The 17,336-nt window shown below is 40.4% G+C and overlaps 1 protein-coding gene across 1 annotated transcript in view; it reads left to right on the top strand.

The window, feature by feature from the left end:
- C6 (complement C6) overlaps positions 1–17,336 on the top strand; it is a 48,382-nt gene that overhangs the window by 4,654 nt on the left and 26,392 nt on the right. Inside the window, exons 2-6 of the mRNA XM_036310700.1 lie at positions 419–581; positions 1,938–2,094; positions 3,590–3,734; positions 9,403–9,544; positions 14,896–15,034. Of these exons, the coding sequence (XP_036166593.1) occupies positions 439–581; positions 1,938–2,094; positions 3,590–3,734; positions 9,403–9,544; positions 14,896–15,034 (726 nt within the window). The 5' untranslated portion in view covers positions 419–438. The remainder of the gene's footprint in view (positions 1–418; positions 582–1,937; positions 2,095–3,589; positions 3,735–9,402; positions 9,545–14,895; positions 15,035–17,336) is intronic.

The raw sequence follows: 17,336 nt of genomic DNA, 5'->3' as shown, positions 1-17,336 counted from the left end.
CCTAACTCATTCCCCAGATCTAGAAAAGTAGGAAAAACTGGAGTGTACTTGAGGGTCTTGCCCACACAAAATGAGCAGTTGTTTTGAAAAGGATAAGTTTATACACTAATTCCCATTTTGGAATGGGAATGGGTTACAAATATTTACTACATACTTTTCTTTGTAGCCTACCACTAACAATTCAGAGAAACATCCTCCTACTGGGGATTGTAACCACAGAAATATATGCCTTAAAAATCTGTAGAAATAGAATTTATACTCATGAACATGTAAATTTAGGTGTTAAGTTGCCTAAAGCAAGACGGGGAGACACCAGTGTTTTCTAAGATAATATCTGAGTCTCTAACAGAATGATTTGTAAAGGTTTACCCCCCCCCCCCGATGAGTCTTTGATATGCACTCTATCACTGCTTTTCAGGGCCTGGAGGCTCTCAGAGCATGGCCAGACACTCTGTCTTGTGTTTCATCCTGCTGAGTGCTCTGATTGACAAGAGCCACGCCTGCTTCTGTGATCATTTCCCATGGACTGAGTGGTCCAGCTGCTCCAAAACCTGCAATACTGGAATCCAAACCAGATCAAGGTGGGTGTGAGCTGTGCAGCTTTGCTGTGTGCCCTGTGAAACCTCAAGGGAAGACTTAGCAATATCCAAAGGGCCACAGGAAGCAATGGGACAAAACTGGATGTCTCAAAATAAGAACTCATGAATTTGGAAGGAACTTGTGGTCTTTTCCACATAAGGTGGAATGGAAGTCTACTCTTGCTCTCTCCATAACATTGAGGAGTTTCAGAGAAATTTAATTGAGAACCTGTGCAATATTTTCAGTTGGCTATTTTCTTAGAATTGCTTCTCAAGCTTTTTATTCAATCAGCATATAACGGCTCACCACCAGTGAGTGAGTTAATTACAGAGAATTTTCTGCTCATTAAACAGTCTAACAGGAGCTTAACTGCACAGCAATGCTAGCTGCTACCTTGATTGTTGGCATGTACAAGAAGCAAGAAAACTGTGTCATATTTAGTAATTCAGTCTTTTTGCCAATTCGGACTACTTGTCCCAGTGGTTTTTTAAAAATCTACGAGGTGTTTCTGTTCCCTGTGAATGCTCACATGACTTGAGGGAGAAAGGCATGTGTTTAATGTGCTTTAGCTATGATAACACTTTTTAGAAACTTTATTTTAGAAAACTCTTTTTTGCATATGTATAGTGTGAGTCTCATTAAAAATAACTAATTGACTTCCACAATAAACCATCCCCTAAGTATGTAAAAACAGATTTGTTTAGAATATTCTTCTACTGAAGAGTCCCTCAGTAGCTCTCTCACTGTCCACCTAGTGAGGTTCAACAATAAATCCCGTTCTTCCCATCTGTGCCCTTCTCAAGCCCGTGTCACGGGCTCCTCCGGGGACATGCTGTGCTCCTCCACCTGTCCTCTTTGCATGGCCCTTCATTGCCGGGAGAATTCACACGAGCTTTTCAAGATGTATCTCTCCTGTCACTTCCTCTTTGACTGACTGGCCCCACACTACTCTGATTCCACCTCGATCACTGTACTTATTACACTGAGATCTTTTAAGCAATTTTCAGGAACTTTCTCTTTTCCTTTCTTTCACAATCAGTCTCTTCCAGGAATTCCATCGGTGCCAGCTTCATAGTGAGTGACTTAACACTTAAAAGGACTTCATGCTTGGCTTACTACTCTATTGTCACTGTTTTAAATTCTTAATTTTTTAATAAGAACAGTCTCATCCGCCCTTTTTTATTCTGCCTTGGGCCCCATAAATTGTGTACCTGGTCCTGAGTTCCATGAAATGATTTTTCATGAAAGCCTTCTTTCCTTCTATTCACTATAGTCAATTCTCAGTGATATTTTCCTTATTGGGCTGGAGCCACAGTGATTAGACTAATTCTAAGCAGGTTTTTTCTTCACTATTGCAGACAAGTAACAATAAATGAATACTATTGGAAGAACTCCTGTCACCACCTTTGTGTCTTCCGGGAATCCAGAGAGTGTAACTGGCAAGCTTGTCCGATCAACTGCCTCCTGGGGGATTATGGACCATGGTCAGACTGTGACCCTTGTGTCGAAAAGCAGGTGGGTGACACATGGACATATTCAGGAAATCGGAATCCCAATAAAAAGACTCGGGTTTCCAAAGGCTCAACCATCACCAAAATGCTGAATTTCTTCAAATAAACCTTCCCACCTTCTATTGAGGAAAAATGTTATTGAGCAATTATTAAGGGCCAGGGGGTTCATTTCACATGTTTCACTGTTGTATGACCACCAAGAGGAAATTCTGCCCCCAGTACCTGTGTCGCAACTGCCCAGTTCTGTGCCCTGTGAGAACACGGGAAGCAAAAGCAGGCCCTAGAAAATGAGGATTTCAGTGCATGGTTTAAAATCATACAAAAATCTGGAACATTAGCCAGAAGCCTGATTCCTTGCCCTTCCTCTTAATTCCCTCTCCCTATGGGAAAGTCCCTCCATTTGTTTACTGTTCCCATTGCAATATTTACCTTCCACGAGCTTGTTCCTGTAAGGACATTGCCCGTGTGGACCCGTCAGGGCAGATGCTGAGCATTCACATATAAGAGGAAAAAAAGAAACTCAGTCCCCTCTCTGAGCTGAACTGTTCTAGGTCCTTTCCGTGCATCACCTTATTCAAACTTCACCCCACATTGTGCTTTTCTCCCCGTGTTACAGATGAGGAAGTTGTGGTTCGTTAGGAGCTAAGTAATTTGCTCAAGAATACATCACTAGTGGATATAGGAGCTGCATTCTGAACTCAAACTTTCCTGACATCCAAGTCAGTACTTCTCAATGCTGTCATAATTCTGACCTCCCCTGACTCTGTTCTACTACTCACCATTTCAAACTGTTTAACTTTAAAGCGTAGCCCAGCCAGTGTGGCTCAGTTGCTTGAATGCATCTCACGCTCAGGAGTTTGCCAGTTTGATTTTGGGTCAGGGCACATGCCCAGGTTGCAGGCTCGAGCCCTAGTAGGGGGCATGCAGAAGGCAGCTGATTGATGTTTCTATCTTTCTCTCCCTCTTCCTTCCTCTCTCTGAAATCAATAAAACATATATATATATATATACATATATATATATATATATATATATATATATATATATTTTAAATCTTTTAAAGTGTAGAGAATGTGTCACCCTGGTTTCCATGGTGACTTCCTTGTGCAAAAGAACTCCCAAATCCTTTCACATGTATCATTCACGTCACACTATCTTTGAGATACTGAAGGACTATTATTATTTCCCGGAAGAATCTGCACTCAGGAGACACTCAGTAAATATTTGTGCATTGAATTTCTATTTAACTTAGAATCATATGATTTTAGAGTTAGAAGCCTTAGAAACCTTTTATGTCCACTTCTTCCTTTTAGGAAATTGGGGCCCAGAGACTTCCTGAAGGACACACAGTAATGGGATCAGAAAAATCATTAGCTAATTCGGGCAGCACCACTATAGTAACAATCACTACTGTGATTGAGAAGCCTAGATTTCTGAGATACAGTTTGGCTTCAACCCTGCCTCATAGTTACTTAGCCTTCTCTCTCTTTTTCTTTCAGTTTAAGGTTAGATCTATTTTGCGCCCCAGTCAGTTTGGAGGACAAAAGTGTACGGAGCCCCTGGTGAATTTTCAACCATGCATTCCAACTAAACTCTGCAAAATCGAAGAGATTGACTGCAAGAATAAATTCCGTTGTGACAGTGGTAATGTACTTTTGGAAAATGTTCATCCTTCTCTAAAAATGACTTGACCAGCACAAAGTTTTCCCAATTGACTCCAGTAAAAGCTGTGATAGAGGAATCCCGTCATATTTTAAGCATGGGGAGATGAAGGGATTATGTTACCAATTATCAAGCTATTTACGTGTGAAGTTATTGCTCTCAAACTATAACCATCTTGACCACCTACCTGATTCATTTGCTCATCAAGTAGTGATGCCCTGTTATAAAGCACGAGGAAGAAAAAAGAGGATGAGGAAAAGAGAAGGAGGCAGATACTTTTAAAAGTTAACTATTAATAAGCACAAACCTATAATCAGAATAAGCAATAGAAAAGGAGCAATAGATTTAAAAGATTTTCACATAGTTTATTATACCAAGGATATTAATATTAAGACTAGAGGCCTGTTGCACAATAAGATTTGTGCAGTACACCTTCCCTCCCACTGGCTGCCGGCACCGGTTTTCCTTCGGCACCTGGGACCCAGGCCTTCGCTCCGGCTGGAGCCGCCTTCAGTCTTCGCTGCTCTGCCCGGAGCCGCCTTTCAGCCCGCCAGCCCCAGGTCCCCTGCGGGAGGGCCGGATGAGGGCGGGGTGGGTAGCAGGGATCACCGCTGTCCCGCCCACCAGCCACAGGTCAGGTCGCACATGGGACGCCTGCCGCCCCGGGTTGCAGATAGCAGGCCCGGATAGCGGCGGGGCAGGCGGGATGGCGCTGTCCCACCGTGCCTGCAGTATGCAAATTAGCCGTCATCTTTGTTGGCGGTTAATTTGCATATTGCACTGATTAGCCAATGGGAGGTGTAGCAAAGGTATGGTCAATTGCCATGTTTGTCTGTTATTAGATTAGATATGTCAGGGAGGGGGATAATTGGAGATGATGTGACAAATTTTCTCAGTGGTCCATTGATTGCCTCCAAAGGAAATTCCAAAAGAGGCAACTCAAAATGATTTAAACAATGGTAACATTTTCTCCAAGCCCTCATTCAGATTTATAAATTTGGTTAAGTTTCACTAGGTTATAATCAAGCCTTAAATATACTGTTTAATCTTTGTATTGTCTTGCATAATTAATAGCTCTTCAACACTCACCGTTTTTGAATAGTCTAGATCAGATTTCTGCAAATTTTTTTCAGTAAAATTCCAGATAGTAAATATTTTAGGCTTTGCAGGTCATAGGTCTATGTTGCAACTAATCAGCTCTGGCATCTTAGCATCAAAACTGCCATAGATATATCTATATAGACAAATGAGCATGGCTGTGTTCCAATAAAGTTTTACTTATGAAAACAAGTAGCAGGTCAGTTTTAGTCCAAGGGCCATAGTTCACTGACCTTTTATCTAAATCGTCCACTTGAAGTTAAAATTTAGAGTTCAGATGAATGCAATTTATATCATTTCTGTGTACTCTGGAATGCACTGAAAAATAAAGTATTTATAACTAGATAGCAGATTTCAAATTCCATAAAAAATTGACCCCAGACCTTGGGCCTAAGGTTTTTCTCCTTTTAATCCTTGCTTCCTGCCTTCAGCTTTGCCAGTCTTTTCCAAGTGTCAGACAGAAATGTTGGTGTCAGGGTTTTCCCTCTGTGCCCTGGAATAAGAGGGTGGGATGAGGGCAGGTAGATATACAGCATACCTATATGAATAAGGTCCTGCGAGCTATTGACAAAAGAGGGAATAGGAGAATAATCTAAGCATTATATTCAGAATATTAAGATAAAGAAGTGAAGTGTAATTATTTGAAGCTTGAAGAACGGTTTTCAGAACAAATTACCAGAAAAAACTCCTTTATTTAATAGATGATAAATTCTATAAAATTTATTACAAAGAGCTTTCTTTAGGCCAAAAATGTTCACAAGTTTAAGAGGTCTTTAAATACATCAATAGGCCACCAATTCATAATGAGTGATTTCAGGAAAGTTAGTGGTATTAGAATAGCTGATCAGCAATATGGCCACAGCCATTGATAAAATCTAAACTATTGAAATGCATCTGCAATGGTTAGTAAGCAGCTACTTCCTGAGTGCCCCCTGCCCTGTTGTCCATATTACTTCACAGGAAACCCAGATTTTCCCAAGATTCAGCCATTCACTGGTTAATCCCTGGCATGGATTTGGTTGGCAACCATTTTGATTGGGTAATGTCATGGCCTATTGGTTAAATATTCTACCAAAGATCTATACTACTATGCTCTCCTAAAAACATCATAGTGTCACTCTGAAAGGGAATAAAATGTTGGATGCATCATCTTTTGTCTGACTCAGGATGATATTTGGCCCTCAAAGAACTGTCTATCCTAAAGAGAGCTTCCTTCTTTTCTTTCCTCCATCATAGTTTCTGTTCAGAGTCCTCCAAGTGTCCCCAAGACTAAGCATATTCATTTAATGAGTCTTTGAGAATTACCCATGAGGCTAACCTTCATGCACTGTGCCAACTCCTTTCCCAAAGTCCTCATTTTAAACATAGAAGACTAAAGAATTTGCAGCTGGTTATAAAAATAACTAGACTCCTGGCACCAGTGGGGTCCCTCAGCCTGGCCTGTACCCTCTTTCAATCTGGGACCCCTCGGGGAATATCACACTGTTGGTTTCGATCTGATCCCCTCAGGCCAGGTCGAGGGAACCCACCAGTGCACAAATCTGTGCACCTGGCCTCTAGTATACATATAAGATCTTTGGTTAATCTCTTCCCACCCACCCCCTCCCCCCTTTCCTCTGAGATTCATCAGTCTGTTCCATGTTTCCATGCCTATGTATTGAGCGTCTGTTCCCTGGTGGTCAGTACACATCATAGCTACTGGTCGAATGGTCACTTAGGCTTTTATATACATCATTGCAATAACAAAAATCAGTTCAAGTACATAGGGAAAACATGTACAATTTCTAAATGACTACATGGCTTCAGGTGTGAGTGTATATGTATTGTGTATATGTGCTGGCTAATTTCTGACTTCTGCAAGGTCTGCACTATCCAAACTGCCCTTCATCATCCCCACCCCTTCTTTGGTAGAGGATATATATGGTGAGTCTTTTAATCCTAAAAAGAAATGGCATTGACTCAAGAAGAATCGCCGCAGTATTGAAGGCAAAAGGTGGCCCAACGAAGTACTGATGGGGTGGTCATAATAATCTGGCCGGTCATAATAATCTGGCTACTCAGTGTATGTGTGGATTACAATATGTCTTCTCTGGTGCTTCCTACTCCATTGAGTTTTTGTGGCCTGGAACCATTCTTAGATGTGTCCCATCAAAGCTATATCACACGTGCCACTCATTCCTAAACATCACTCAAGGGATGTCCTTTTGCTTTCATCCCTACCCTTGTTAATAGGTCTTCTCCAATATCCCTAGAAGTACATATGGATAGAAGTTCTTGTGTTCTAACAAATTTGGTGCCCTGCTCACGAAGCTAGACCAATGAGAACTGTATCCTGCATGTGTACCTATACCTTGGTTCAATAAAACAGGATTTTTTTAGTGTAACCATATCAAAAATTAGCTTTTGCTCAAATTTGTAAGTGCCAGGTTCAAAACATTAAAAAAATATAATATTTGGGGGTTTTTTCCTTTAGTAAAAGCATCTCTATTTAAAACTAAATTACCTACTCTGTTCTTCCCTGAAAATAAACAAACAAATAAAAACCTAGAAATGTGCTCTTTTAAAACCAGTGCATCTTTCAGGTTATATCCTGGGGTTAATAGAAATTCTATTCTCTCTATATTTTCACTCTTGTATGATGCTGGGGTATATAGCTATAATTCTTTATAATGTTGGTCTAGATATAATACAAGGTTTTGAATAATCAAAGAAGGACTTAATTACTTTCTAACATTCTACCTTCTTAGTGAAAGTTATTAACCAAAAGAGATGAAACTAAGTGCTTTCTCGGCAGCTTTCCATTAATAAAAAAAATGTATTCAACAGAATACCCACTTTCCCCAAGCAGTCAGTGAGCCCAAATAGTCACACATAGCAATGGTGAGATGCTGATCACCGCCTAGAATAGTTAACTAGGTAACCTGGAGTCAAACATTGAATCGTTGTCAGTGAGGCCTGGAGGACACCAGCTCCCCTGATTATAAGCAAGAGGGTGAGGGCAGGAGAGGGGCTGTGTATACAGCATTTCAATTTCTGTAATATATGCTTACAGAAATTGAAATGCCTTATGCACAAGGATCCTCAGGAAATTCAGCAAGTTTAAAAGGAAAAGGAACTATTTAAGTACATGAAGCTTGTCCCATGTCCTAAACTCACTAATTTAACCTGCTACCAAATTCGATAGCACCTAGGCATTTAACTTGTCCAAAAATAATTAGATAGAATAAAGTATCTAGTAAAGCAATTATATTATGTAGTTATATATGACTACATAATAAAAATGTACTAATTATGTATAGTAAAATAATTACCTAGTGTAAAATGCACAGATAATAAGTGTGAAATTTTATTTTGATGAGTATATACATACATGTACATGACCCTCAATCAAGATATAGAAAATATCCATAATCCTGAAGAAGTTTCTGTTTTCCTCTTTCCAGTTAATCCCTCTCCTTCTCCTTCTCCTTCTCCTCCTTCTCCTTCTCCTTCTCCTTCTCCTTCTCCTTCTCCTTCTCCTTCTCCTTCTCCTTCTCCTTCTCCTTCTCCTTCTCCTTCTTCTTCTTCTTCTTCGTCTTCTCCTCTTCCCCTCCTCCTCCTCCTCCTCCTCCTCCTCCTCCTCCTCCTCCTCCTCCTCCTCCTTCTTCTCCTTTTTCTCCTTCTTCTTCTTCTTCTTCTTCTTCTTCTTCTTCTTCTTCTTCTTCTTCTTCTTCTTCTTCTTCTTCTTCTCCTCCTCCTCCTCCTCCTCCTCCTCCTCCTCCTCCTCCTCCTCCTCCTCCTCCTCCTCCTCCTCCTCCTCCCCCTCCTTCTTCTTCTTCTTCTTCTCCTCCTCCTTCTTCTTCTTTCCTCTCCTTATTCTTGAATATCATATGAATGTATCCCATGGCATCACTCTTGTGTGTCTGGCTTTGTTTGCTCAAAATAAAATTTTGGAGATACAGCCATGTTACCATACGTGTGTGTGTGTGTGTGTGTGTGTGTGTGTGTGTGTGTGTGTAAAATTGGTTTTTAAAAATAAAACAGTGACCTTGAGTCTGCTCTCCTGAGTCAGAACAAAACTCTAAACCTTCCATTCATTTTCTGCTACAGAGCAGGATTTCTGCAGAAAGCTTACTGAAATGAGAATGGGATTCTAGATCTCATTCTCTTACTTAAGCCAATCAGCCCCATGGTGGCTAAATAATCTATGGTGAGTCTTTTAATCCTAAAAAGAAATGGGGGAAAATATGTTTATCATTCGATTTCCATATGTTCCTAAATCTTTATAAAAAAATAAATGAAAACTTAGGTGGGTACTAGACTTACTGGGCGATCACTTTATGAATTATTTAAATGTGTAACAACTATGCTGTACACCTAAAACTAATATAATATTAAATATCACTGTAATTGAAAATTTTTTTAAATTTAAAAGAGTAAAACATGATTTTGGATGAGTCATTGTTAGGAAACCTGCTTTTAGGTTTTTTTGAGATTTAAATCACTAACATTTTAGATTAATAAATGCCTTAAATAATCATTTGTGGTCGATGTTGTTTGCTTTTCTTGATAGGTCGTTGTATTGCCAGCAAATTAGAATGCAATGGAGAAAATGATTGTGGAGACAACTCAGATGAAAGGGATTGTGGGAGAAAAAAATCAGTATGCTTACGGAAGTACAACCCCATCCCTAATGTATACAGGATGGGCACTGGGTATGTAAAATCTTTTTATCATTTGGGGGAATAACAGCATCTCAGAACTGAGTTGGAAGCAGCGATGAAGCAATGAGACGCCTTGTCTGCTTCCTCATTCACCTCTTTCTACTCTTACCAGCCCTGCCTCTGGCACTTGGCTACCATCGTGGGGCAGCATGTGGCCATGATCCTCACTCCTAGGGAATGAAATTATTTAGCATTTTCACATTTCCCTTGTGCCAGGCAATGGTATGGGCCCTTCATACTTGTTGCTCGTTTTCATTCTCATACATCCTGCAGTTCTGACGCAGACCAGGGCAAACTGGGGAGAGGCCAACCAAGCTGGGTGGTGCCGAGGTGGATTTTTGGGGCTAGGTCTTGAGTGGGTGAGTAACCACTAAGAAATGCCAGGAACAAATAGAGAATGAGGGTATCAGAACAGTATGCCTACAACTGTGTCGAAAGTCGGAATACTAGAGAATTAAAACCAGTCTTCAAGGGTTATAGTCAAGCCCTGGGTCAATGGTAGGAGACCAAGCCAGAGGAAAGGGCTTAGCCAAACATAGAAAAAAGGGGTGATAAAAAACAATGGTGTGAAAAAGTTAAGAGAGTTAACGGTGAAATGAGCATGGCTAGGGTGTCCAAAACTTTTCTCACATAAGCTATATGATGCATGGGGAGGTCAGTACAGTTTAAAGGCCAAAGGTCAGACCTGCATTAACAGGTGGTTCGTATTCAAGTCATGAGGTCATTGGAGGTTTGGCAAGGGATTCTAAATTCATTACACGGAGCCAATGACTTAGAAAACTTTAGAAAATGTAAATGAAGTCAATGGAAAGAGAAGAACTGAGCCTTAGTTGGAAGCGTAAGAAAAATCAGTACAGATAATCTCCTGTTCCCATAATAAAGAAATCTCCCTTCAATTTTTTGGCCAGAAGGCAAATAGTTTGCTATAGACTTTTATTGCTTTGTATTGGACTTTTTTTTAAGTTTTCACTTACACCGCCAGACTTGCATAATATGAAGCCTTGAGGCATCAACGACAAACAGCAGCCACTGCAAATACAACCTCATTTGATTAGAATGGATACCAGAAGCTATTGGACCAAACTCAAGGACAGCAGTGAAATGGAAGGGCCATTAGCTTGGAAGCCAGGGAGCCAGGTGCAGGGCCGCGTTCTGCACTAACTCGCTACTCCATAGCCAAGTTATTGAACACCTCTCGGCTGCAGTTTCCTCACTGGTGTGTCCAATGTCCACAGACTTTTCTGAGGTTCTGTCCTAACAATTTCTAACTTGAGTTGATTTCAATGAGAGCATTTCAACAGCATCTTGTTAATGTGCAGAAATGGTTTCCTTTTTATTTTTCCTCTCCCTGGGAGAAAAACCTCAGCCCAAACTCCCACTTAGTAGTCATGTTTCCTAATGCTCTGATTGATGAAGGGTGACGTTCCAGTCTCACCTCTGGCTCAGTTGGTCCAGACCTACAGTGCAGATGGGGAGGACCACACGCTGTGTGTACTCTGACAGAAGGACTGTGTGGCCTCTGCCAAGCACAGCTGGTGTCCCAAGGATTCTCAGAAATGAGCAAAACCTGACGGCTGAGGACAGCCAGTCCTCTCCTCGCTCTTCAAGATCTGAGAGTTTTGAGAGCTGCTTATTGGAATCTTTCCGCTGGCCCGAGAATCTCTGCCCCCCTCTCTCACACATTTCTCCCCACAGGAAGTAGCTTCCTGGATGCCTGTACCTCTTTTTAAATGGCATTTCCCCAAGGGAGAATTTAGCAAGACAGAACGGCATTCTTTCGTTGCTAACATCAGTCACCAGGTCTTAAACCTAAAGCAAGAATCAGGCAATATTAGCGCGCACACACACACACACACACACACACACACACACACACACACAAGCATATATACATAATTTTAAAATAAATATTAAAAGTTACAAAATATGACACACTAATCCAAATAAGATAAAATTCCTTTAAAAACCTACAGTATCAGCTCTAACTGGTTTGGCTCAGTGGACAGAGTGTTGACCTGCTGACTAAAAGGTCCCAGGTTCAATTCCGGTCAAGAGCATGTACCTTAGTTGCAGGCACATCCCCAGTAGGAGGGGTGCAGGAAGCAGCTGATCAATGTCTCTCTCTCTCATCGATGTTTCTAACTCTCTATCCCTCTCTTTTCCTCTCTATAAAAATCAATAGCCCTGACCAGTTTGGCTCAGTGGATAGAACATCGGCCTGCGGACTGAAGGGTCCCGGGTTCGATTTTGGTCAAGGGAATGTACCTTGGTTGCGGGCACATCCCCAGTGGGGAGTGTGCAGGAGGCAGCTGATCAATGTTTCTCTCTCATCAATGTTTCTAACTCTCTATCCCTCTCCCCTCCTCCCTGTAAAAAAATCAATAAAATATATTTTTTAAAAATCAATAAAATATATTTTTAAAAAAACATCTACAATATCAAAAACCGTGATATATTTGAAACACCAAAATATTTAAAGTCAATTTAAATACCACAGAGGGGAGGAGAAAGAATAGGGCTGAAAATGGCTGCACAGTTGACTTAACTCATAAAAGGTTCAAGCCTGAGAGAGCCACCTCCATGAAGTCCTATCTGCAGGCTCTCTGCAAGCAGCTGCCATCTTCGGAGCTTCTCATGACCTAGGAGCCACTTTTGTTAAGCCCTTTGTGACAAACTTACAAGTACATAGCATAAGGCAGTATAAAATAAACAGTTCCTTTTTCCTCATTGATCCCTCTTAAGTCAGAAAACGAAAATGAATAAGTGTGAAACACCTATGTTTGTCATGCTAACTTGAGTAGTTTGGAAATTTCTTCCCGACCAGTTCCTCATACTTCCTCCCTCAAGTACCCATTTTGATAAAACTTCAAATATGAATGAGGACACACCTCAAATTGTGCTCACAGCGATTGGGGTATGAGAAGCCACAGGAACCACTCCCTTTTTTTAGCAGCTTCATTGAGCTGTAACTCATGCACCAGCCCTCCTCCTGTGTACCTGCTTTACTCTCACACCACTACCACACTCACACTTCTGACACCAGGTGTGTGGGTGCTCTCCCCCATGAAGCAATTCTCTGTGACACCAGTTGGGTGTCCTACAATTTAATTCAGTCATGACACTATCGGCCTGGATTTAGTGCCGATGCCAGAGGTTAAGGACTCAGTCCCACAAGACTGCCCCCGACTTCCCATGCCACTTTACCCATGCTTCTGATACACGGAAGATTCCCACTGGCCCACTGCTTGGGTTTGATTAATGTGCTGGAGAGGCTCACAGAACCCAGGAAAACAACCTACTTACTGTTTACCAGCTTATTATACACTTAAAAGATGCAGATGAACATCCATTTGGGAGGCATGAGTAGAGCAAGGTGTGTGGGAAGGGGCTCTGAGCTCTCATGCCCTGTCTGGGTGTACCACTCTACCTGCACCTCCATGTATTCACCAAAATGAGAGCTCTCTGAACGCTATCCTTTGGGGATGTTGGGGCCGGGGGGGGGGGGGGAGGCTTCATCATGTAGGCATGATTGATCCTTAACTCCATTCCAAGCCCCTCTCCTCTCTCTGAAGAATGAAAGGTGAAGCTAAAAACTCTAAGCTTCTAATCAAGGTTTGATTTTTTTGGTTACCAGTCCCCATCCAGGTGCCCACCAAGAGTCACCCAGTCAGAAAAAAAAGAGACACTGCACGCATAGATACTAGATTTGTTGGGGTGTTCACTTTGTACTAGTAAGTTTTATAAATGCCTAATCACTATGTTGTATACCTGAAACTAATATAATATTGTATGTCAACTGCAATTGAAACATAAATATTAAAACAAGAAAAAAGTCAAAAGACACCGCTATCACCCAGGAAATTCCAAGGGATTTAAGAGCCCTGTGTCATAAACCAGGGTCAAAAACTAAATACTAGAACAAAAGATGCTTTTAGTGCTCTTATCACTTAGGAGATTACAAGGGCTTTAGGAGCCCTGTGCCAGGAACTGGGGACAAAGACCATTATATATTTGTTTTATTATTTCACCATATGTAATCCATCAATACCAAACTTTTTTTTTTTTTAAATATATTTTATTGATTTTTTTCAGAGAGGAAGGGAGAGAGAGATAGAGAGTTAGAAACATCGATGGGAGAAGAAACATCGATCAGCCGCCTCCTGCACACTCCCTACTGGGGATGTGCCTGCAACCCAGGTACATGCCCTTGACCGCAATCGAACCTGGGACCCCTCAGTCTGCAGGCCGACGCTCTATCCACTGAGCCAAACCGGTTTCGGCAATACCAAACTTTTTGACACAAAACTTCTTCTTTTCCCACAAGACACATATTAATATCTATAAGAATTTAGAAAACTATTAGCATCTTGGAGGACTTTTTGATCTCCCAGAAAACAATTTCTTAAATACTTGATTTGTGCTAACTAATCTCTATATTTCAATTTCCTCATTTGTAAAATGGTTATAATAATTATAACCATATTACTACATCACATGCTTATCATAAGTATTAAATAAATATTAAACATAGATCAAACAGTGCTTGACTTATAGTACATAATATGCAAGCTTTTGTTAAATAAATTTTAAATATTATTATTGCTTGATAAAACAATGTTACTAGAATTCTATTAAAATACAGTGGGGCCTTGACTTACGAGTTTAATTCGTTCTGTGACGGAGCTCGTAACTCAAATTATTCATATGTCAAATCAATTTTCACCATTACAATGACACGTGATGCCGGGCTGATGTTGTGGCGTTCACTGTGACGTTTTTTGCACCAACTAGCGGTGGGGTATCTGAAGCTGGCTCGTAACCCGAATTTTAGCTCGCAACTCAAAGCAAAAAATCGGCCGAGAGATGGCTCGTATCTCGAAAAACTCATTAGTCGGGACACTCGTAAGTCAAGGCCCTACCGTATTGCTATTAACTATTTTAGTATTAGCTCTCTGTGAGAATTCCTTTACTGTATCCTTCTGAAAGAAGTGGGCCTAGACTGGCATTAGTTATGTAATAATTTATCTCATAATTGGCTTCCAAAATTTGTTCTGGTTTCCTAAGTCATGAAATAATTATCAACCCGAATTTTATTTCATGTAGAAAGCCCAAAACAACTATGTGAGTGGAATAAGGAAACCGTGACAGACCCAGAGGGGCTGAGTTTTGGTTTCTAGCCCTTTCTGGATATTTCACCACAGACTAGAAAAAAATGGGCTTTCCTCCAAGTCATTTGTCATGAGTCAAAAATGTCCACGAGAGGAATTTCTTTCATATAAGTAAGGTAAATTTTCAAGATTGCTCTGCATCTATTGAATTCTTGCAAACTACTTTATTTCTAGGTTTAATTTTCTGGCAGGAGAGCCCAGAGGAGAAGTCCTTGATAACTCTCTCACTGGAGGAATGTGTAAAACTGTCAAAAGCATTAAAGCAAGTAATCCTTACCGGGTTCCAGCCAATCTGGAAGATGTCAACTTTGAGGTATGATAGCCTATCACAGTGGCAGGCCAGCACCAATGGTGATTTAAACTAAATTCCCAATGAAAGATTAGTGATGAATGAAGGGACAGAATAAAAAGGTAATGAGCATTTTTAATGACCTGTTAGGTGTTAGTGTTTAATCCCTCCACAACCCCGTAAGGTCAGTGTTATTATCATCAATTTACAGGTTAAAAAAAAAACAAAACAAAACTAAGTTAATTAATTTGCCCAAAGTCAAACAGCTACTAAGTAGCAGATTAGAGATTTGATCCCAGGTTTCCCAAACTCCAGAGTTCATGCTGTCTCCAGCGAACATACAGCTATAACATATCCCCACACAGAAAAATGACTATTTATTCAGAATTTTCTTCTACCATAGCTCTCTCCCTCAAGTAACCACAAAATTTAGACATAAAAGAGTGACTGCCTTCTAAAAAAATTAAATAAACCTAAGTATAATAGGGGTAGTTCTGCCCCTTTCCTTCCTGTTATTAGTTGATTTGATTTTCTGTGCGTTTCCCTAAGTGGTAATGAGCATCATACTACATACTCCCAGAATCTGGCCCAGTGTTTTACACATGATAAGTGCTCCATACTTGTTAAACAAAATAATCTATTACTTTTAATTTATGATAAGAGAAACAGAAAATACATTATTTTAATGGTAACATCCATTTTCTTGGAGTTGTGCAGCAAGTAAAAGGCAGAGCAAATTAGAATCCTGGCTCCTGCTTCAGTGCTGCCTGTACTAGATGAGACCTTGATGGTTATATCAAGAAAGACATTAACAACCTGGCCAGTGTGGGTTAGTGGTTAAGTGTCGACCTAGGAACCAAGAGGTCACGGCTCAATTCCTGGTCAGAGCTCCATCCCCACTTGGCTTATTACAATAGTTTTTAAACCACTCTCCTTGCCTCCACTTTAGTTAACTATACTCCATATAATCTTGGCAAAACACAAATGTGATGGTAATACTCCCAATTTTTCATTCATTCAGTTAGTATTTTTAAAGATCTTATATGTAAAAGCTTGCCTTTAGAATCCAATCCCAGTATTTTAGAGGGCCTACACGACCTGGCTGTTTCCCAGTTCTATCTCATTTTTCAGCACTGCTTGTCTGTGAGCCTACCTACCCTCCCACCAAGCTAATGAATGTGTGGTCAGATTTTCTCTGAACTTCTGCCAGGGTACCCAAGCCCCCTTCCTTACATGACAACATCTTTTTCTTTAAGCTGACACATCTTCTCTTGTGTGAGAGCTCGTTCATGAAATAAAATATTTGTAATCTAAGCTTTTAGAGGCATGGTGCAGAAATGTCAGCAACTATAGCTAAATATGATTGCATTGCTTCAGCATTAAGAGCTTTATTCCTGGACATTTTAAATGCTAAGTGGTGTGCAATGCAATATCTGAAAGTAACATTGAACTTTTGACTATATTTTACTGTTGAGCAAGAACTTTTTGCAGTGGAGTTATTTTATCTTTCCTTGAATAATTGTGCAAGCTATTTAATTGTGACATATGGTTTGCCTCACAGTGTATTTGAATACTGAATATTTTAAAACAAGAAGAAATTTTTCCATTGCAAACCAGACAAGCATCTTTCACATAAACAAGTACTCTTCAATTTGCTTTGCAACCTTTTTTAAATTAATCTACTATTCTTTTCTTACTGGTATAAACATAACAAGTATTTAGCTATTTTTAAAATTAGCTCCATAAGAGATCAACCAAAGGACTTGTATGCATGCATATAAGCATAACCCATGGACACAGACAGTTGGGGGTGAGGGCATGTGCTGGGGGATGGGAGCAGCCAGGGAGAAGACAATGGGGAGGGGAAAAGGAGACATATGTAATACTTTAAACAATAAAAAGTAAACTAATTAATTAATTAATTAATTAATTAATTTAAAAAATCAGCTCCACTAGATTTTTCTCTTCTCAGACCAAGCTAGTGAAGACTCATAACCACCCACCAGCCAGAACCAATTGATCATTTGTCCTCTGCCTTGCAGACATGGCAAGTAGAGTGCTGATGCCCAACACTGAATAAGGCTAGAAGGGATGGGGATGATTCCAGAGTATGATCACACAGGACCTGCCCTCTCCTTTTCTAGGCCTTAATATTCTGAAAGATATCTGAAATCAGATTGCAAACTACATCAAATTCACAGGCAGAATGAAAATAGTCCTCGTTGCATATTAACCCATTACATCTCAGCTTGAGTCATTTCCGTGAGCTAGACTTTCCTGGTATTATCTCTCTGGATTTTATAGTTATTTGTGACAATTCCCTGGG

This window comes from Myotis myotis, unplaced genomic scaffold, assembly GCF_014108235.1.
Source record: "Myotis myotis isolate mMyoMyo1 unplaced genomic scaffold, mMyoMyo1.p scaffold_m19_p_5, whole genome shotgun sequence".
Lineage (NCBI taxonomy): Eukaryota > Metazoa > Chordata > Mammalia > Chiroptera > Vespertilionidae > Myotis > Myotis myotis.
Note: the sequence above shows the minus strand (reverse complement) of the source record. Positions and strands in the feature narration are given on the sequence as shown.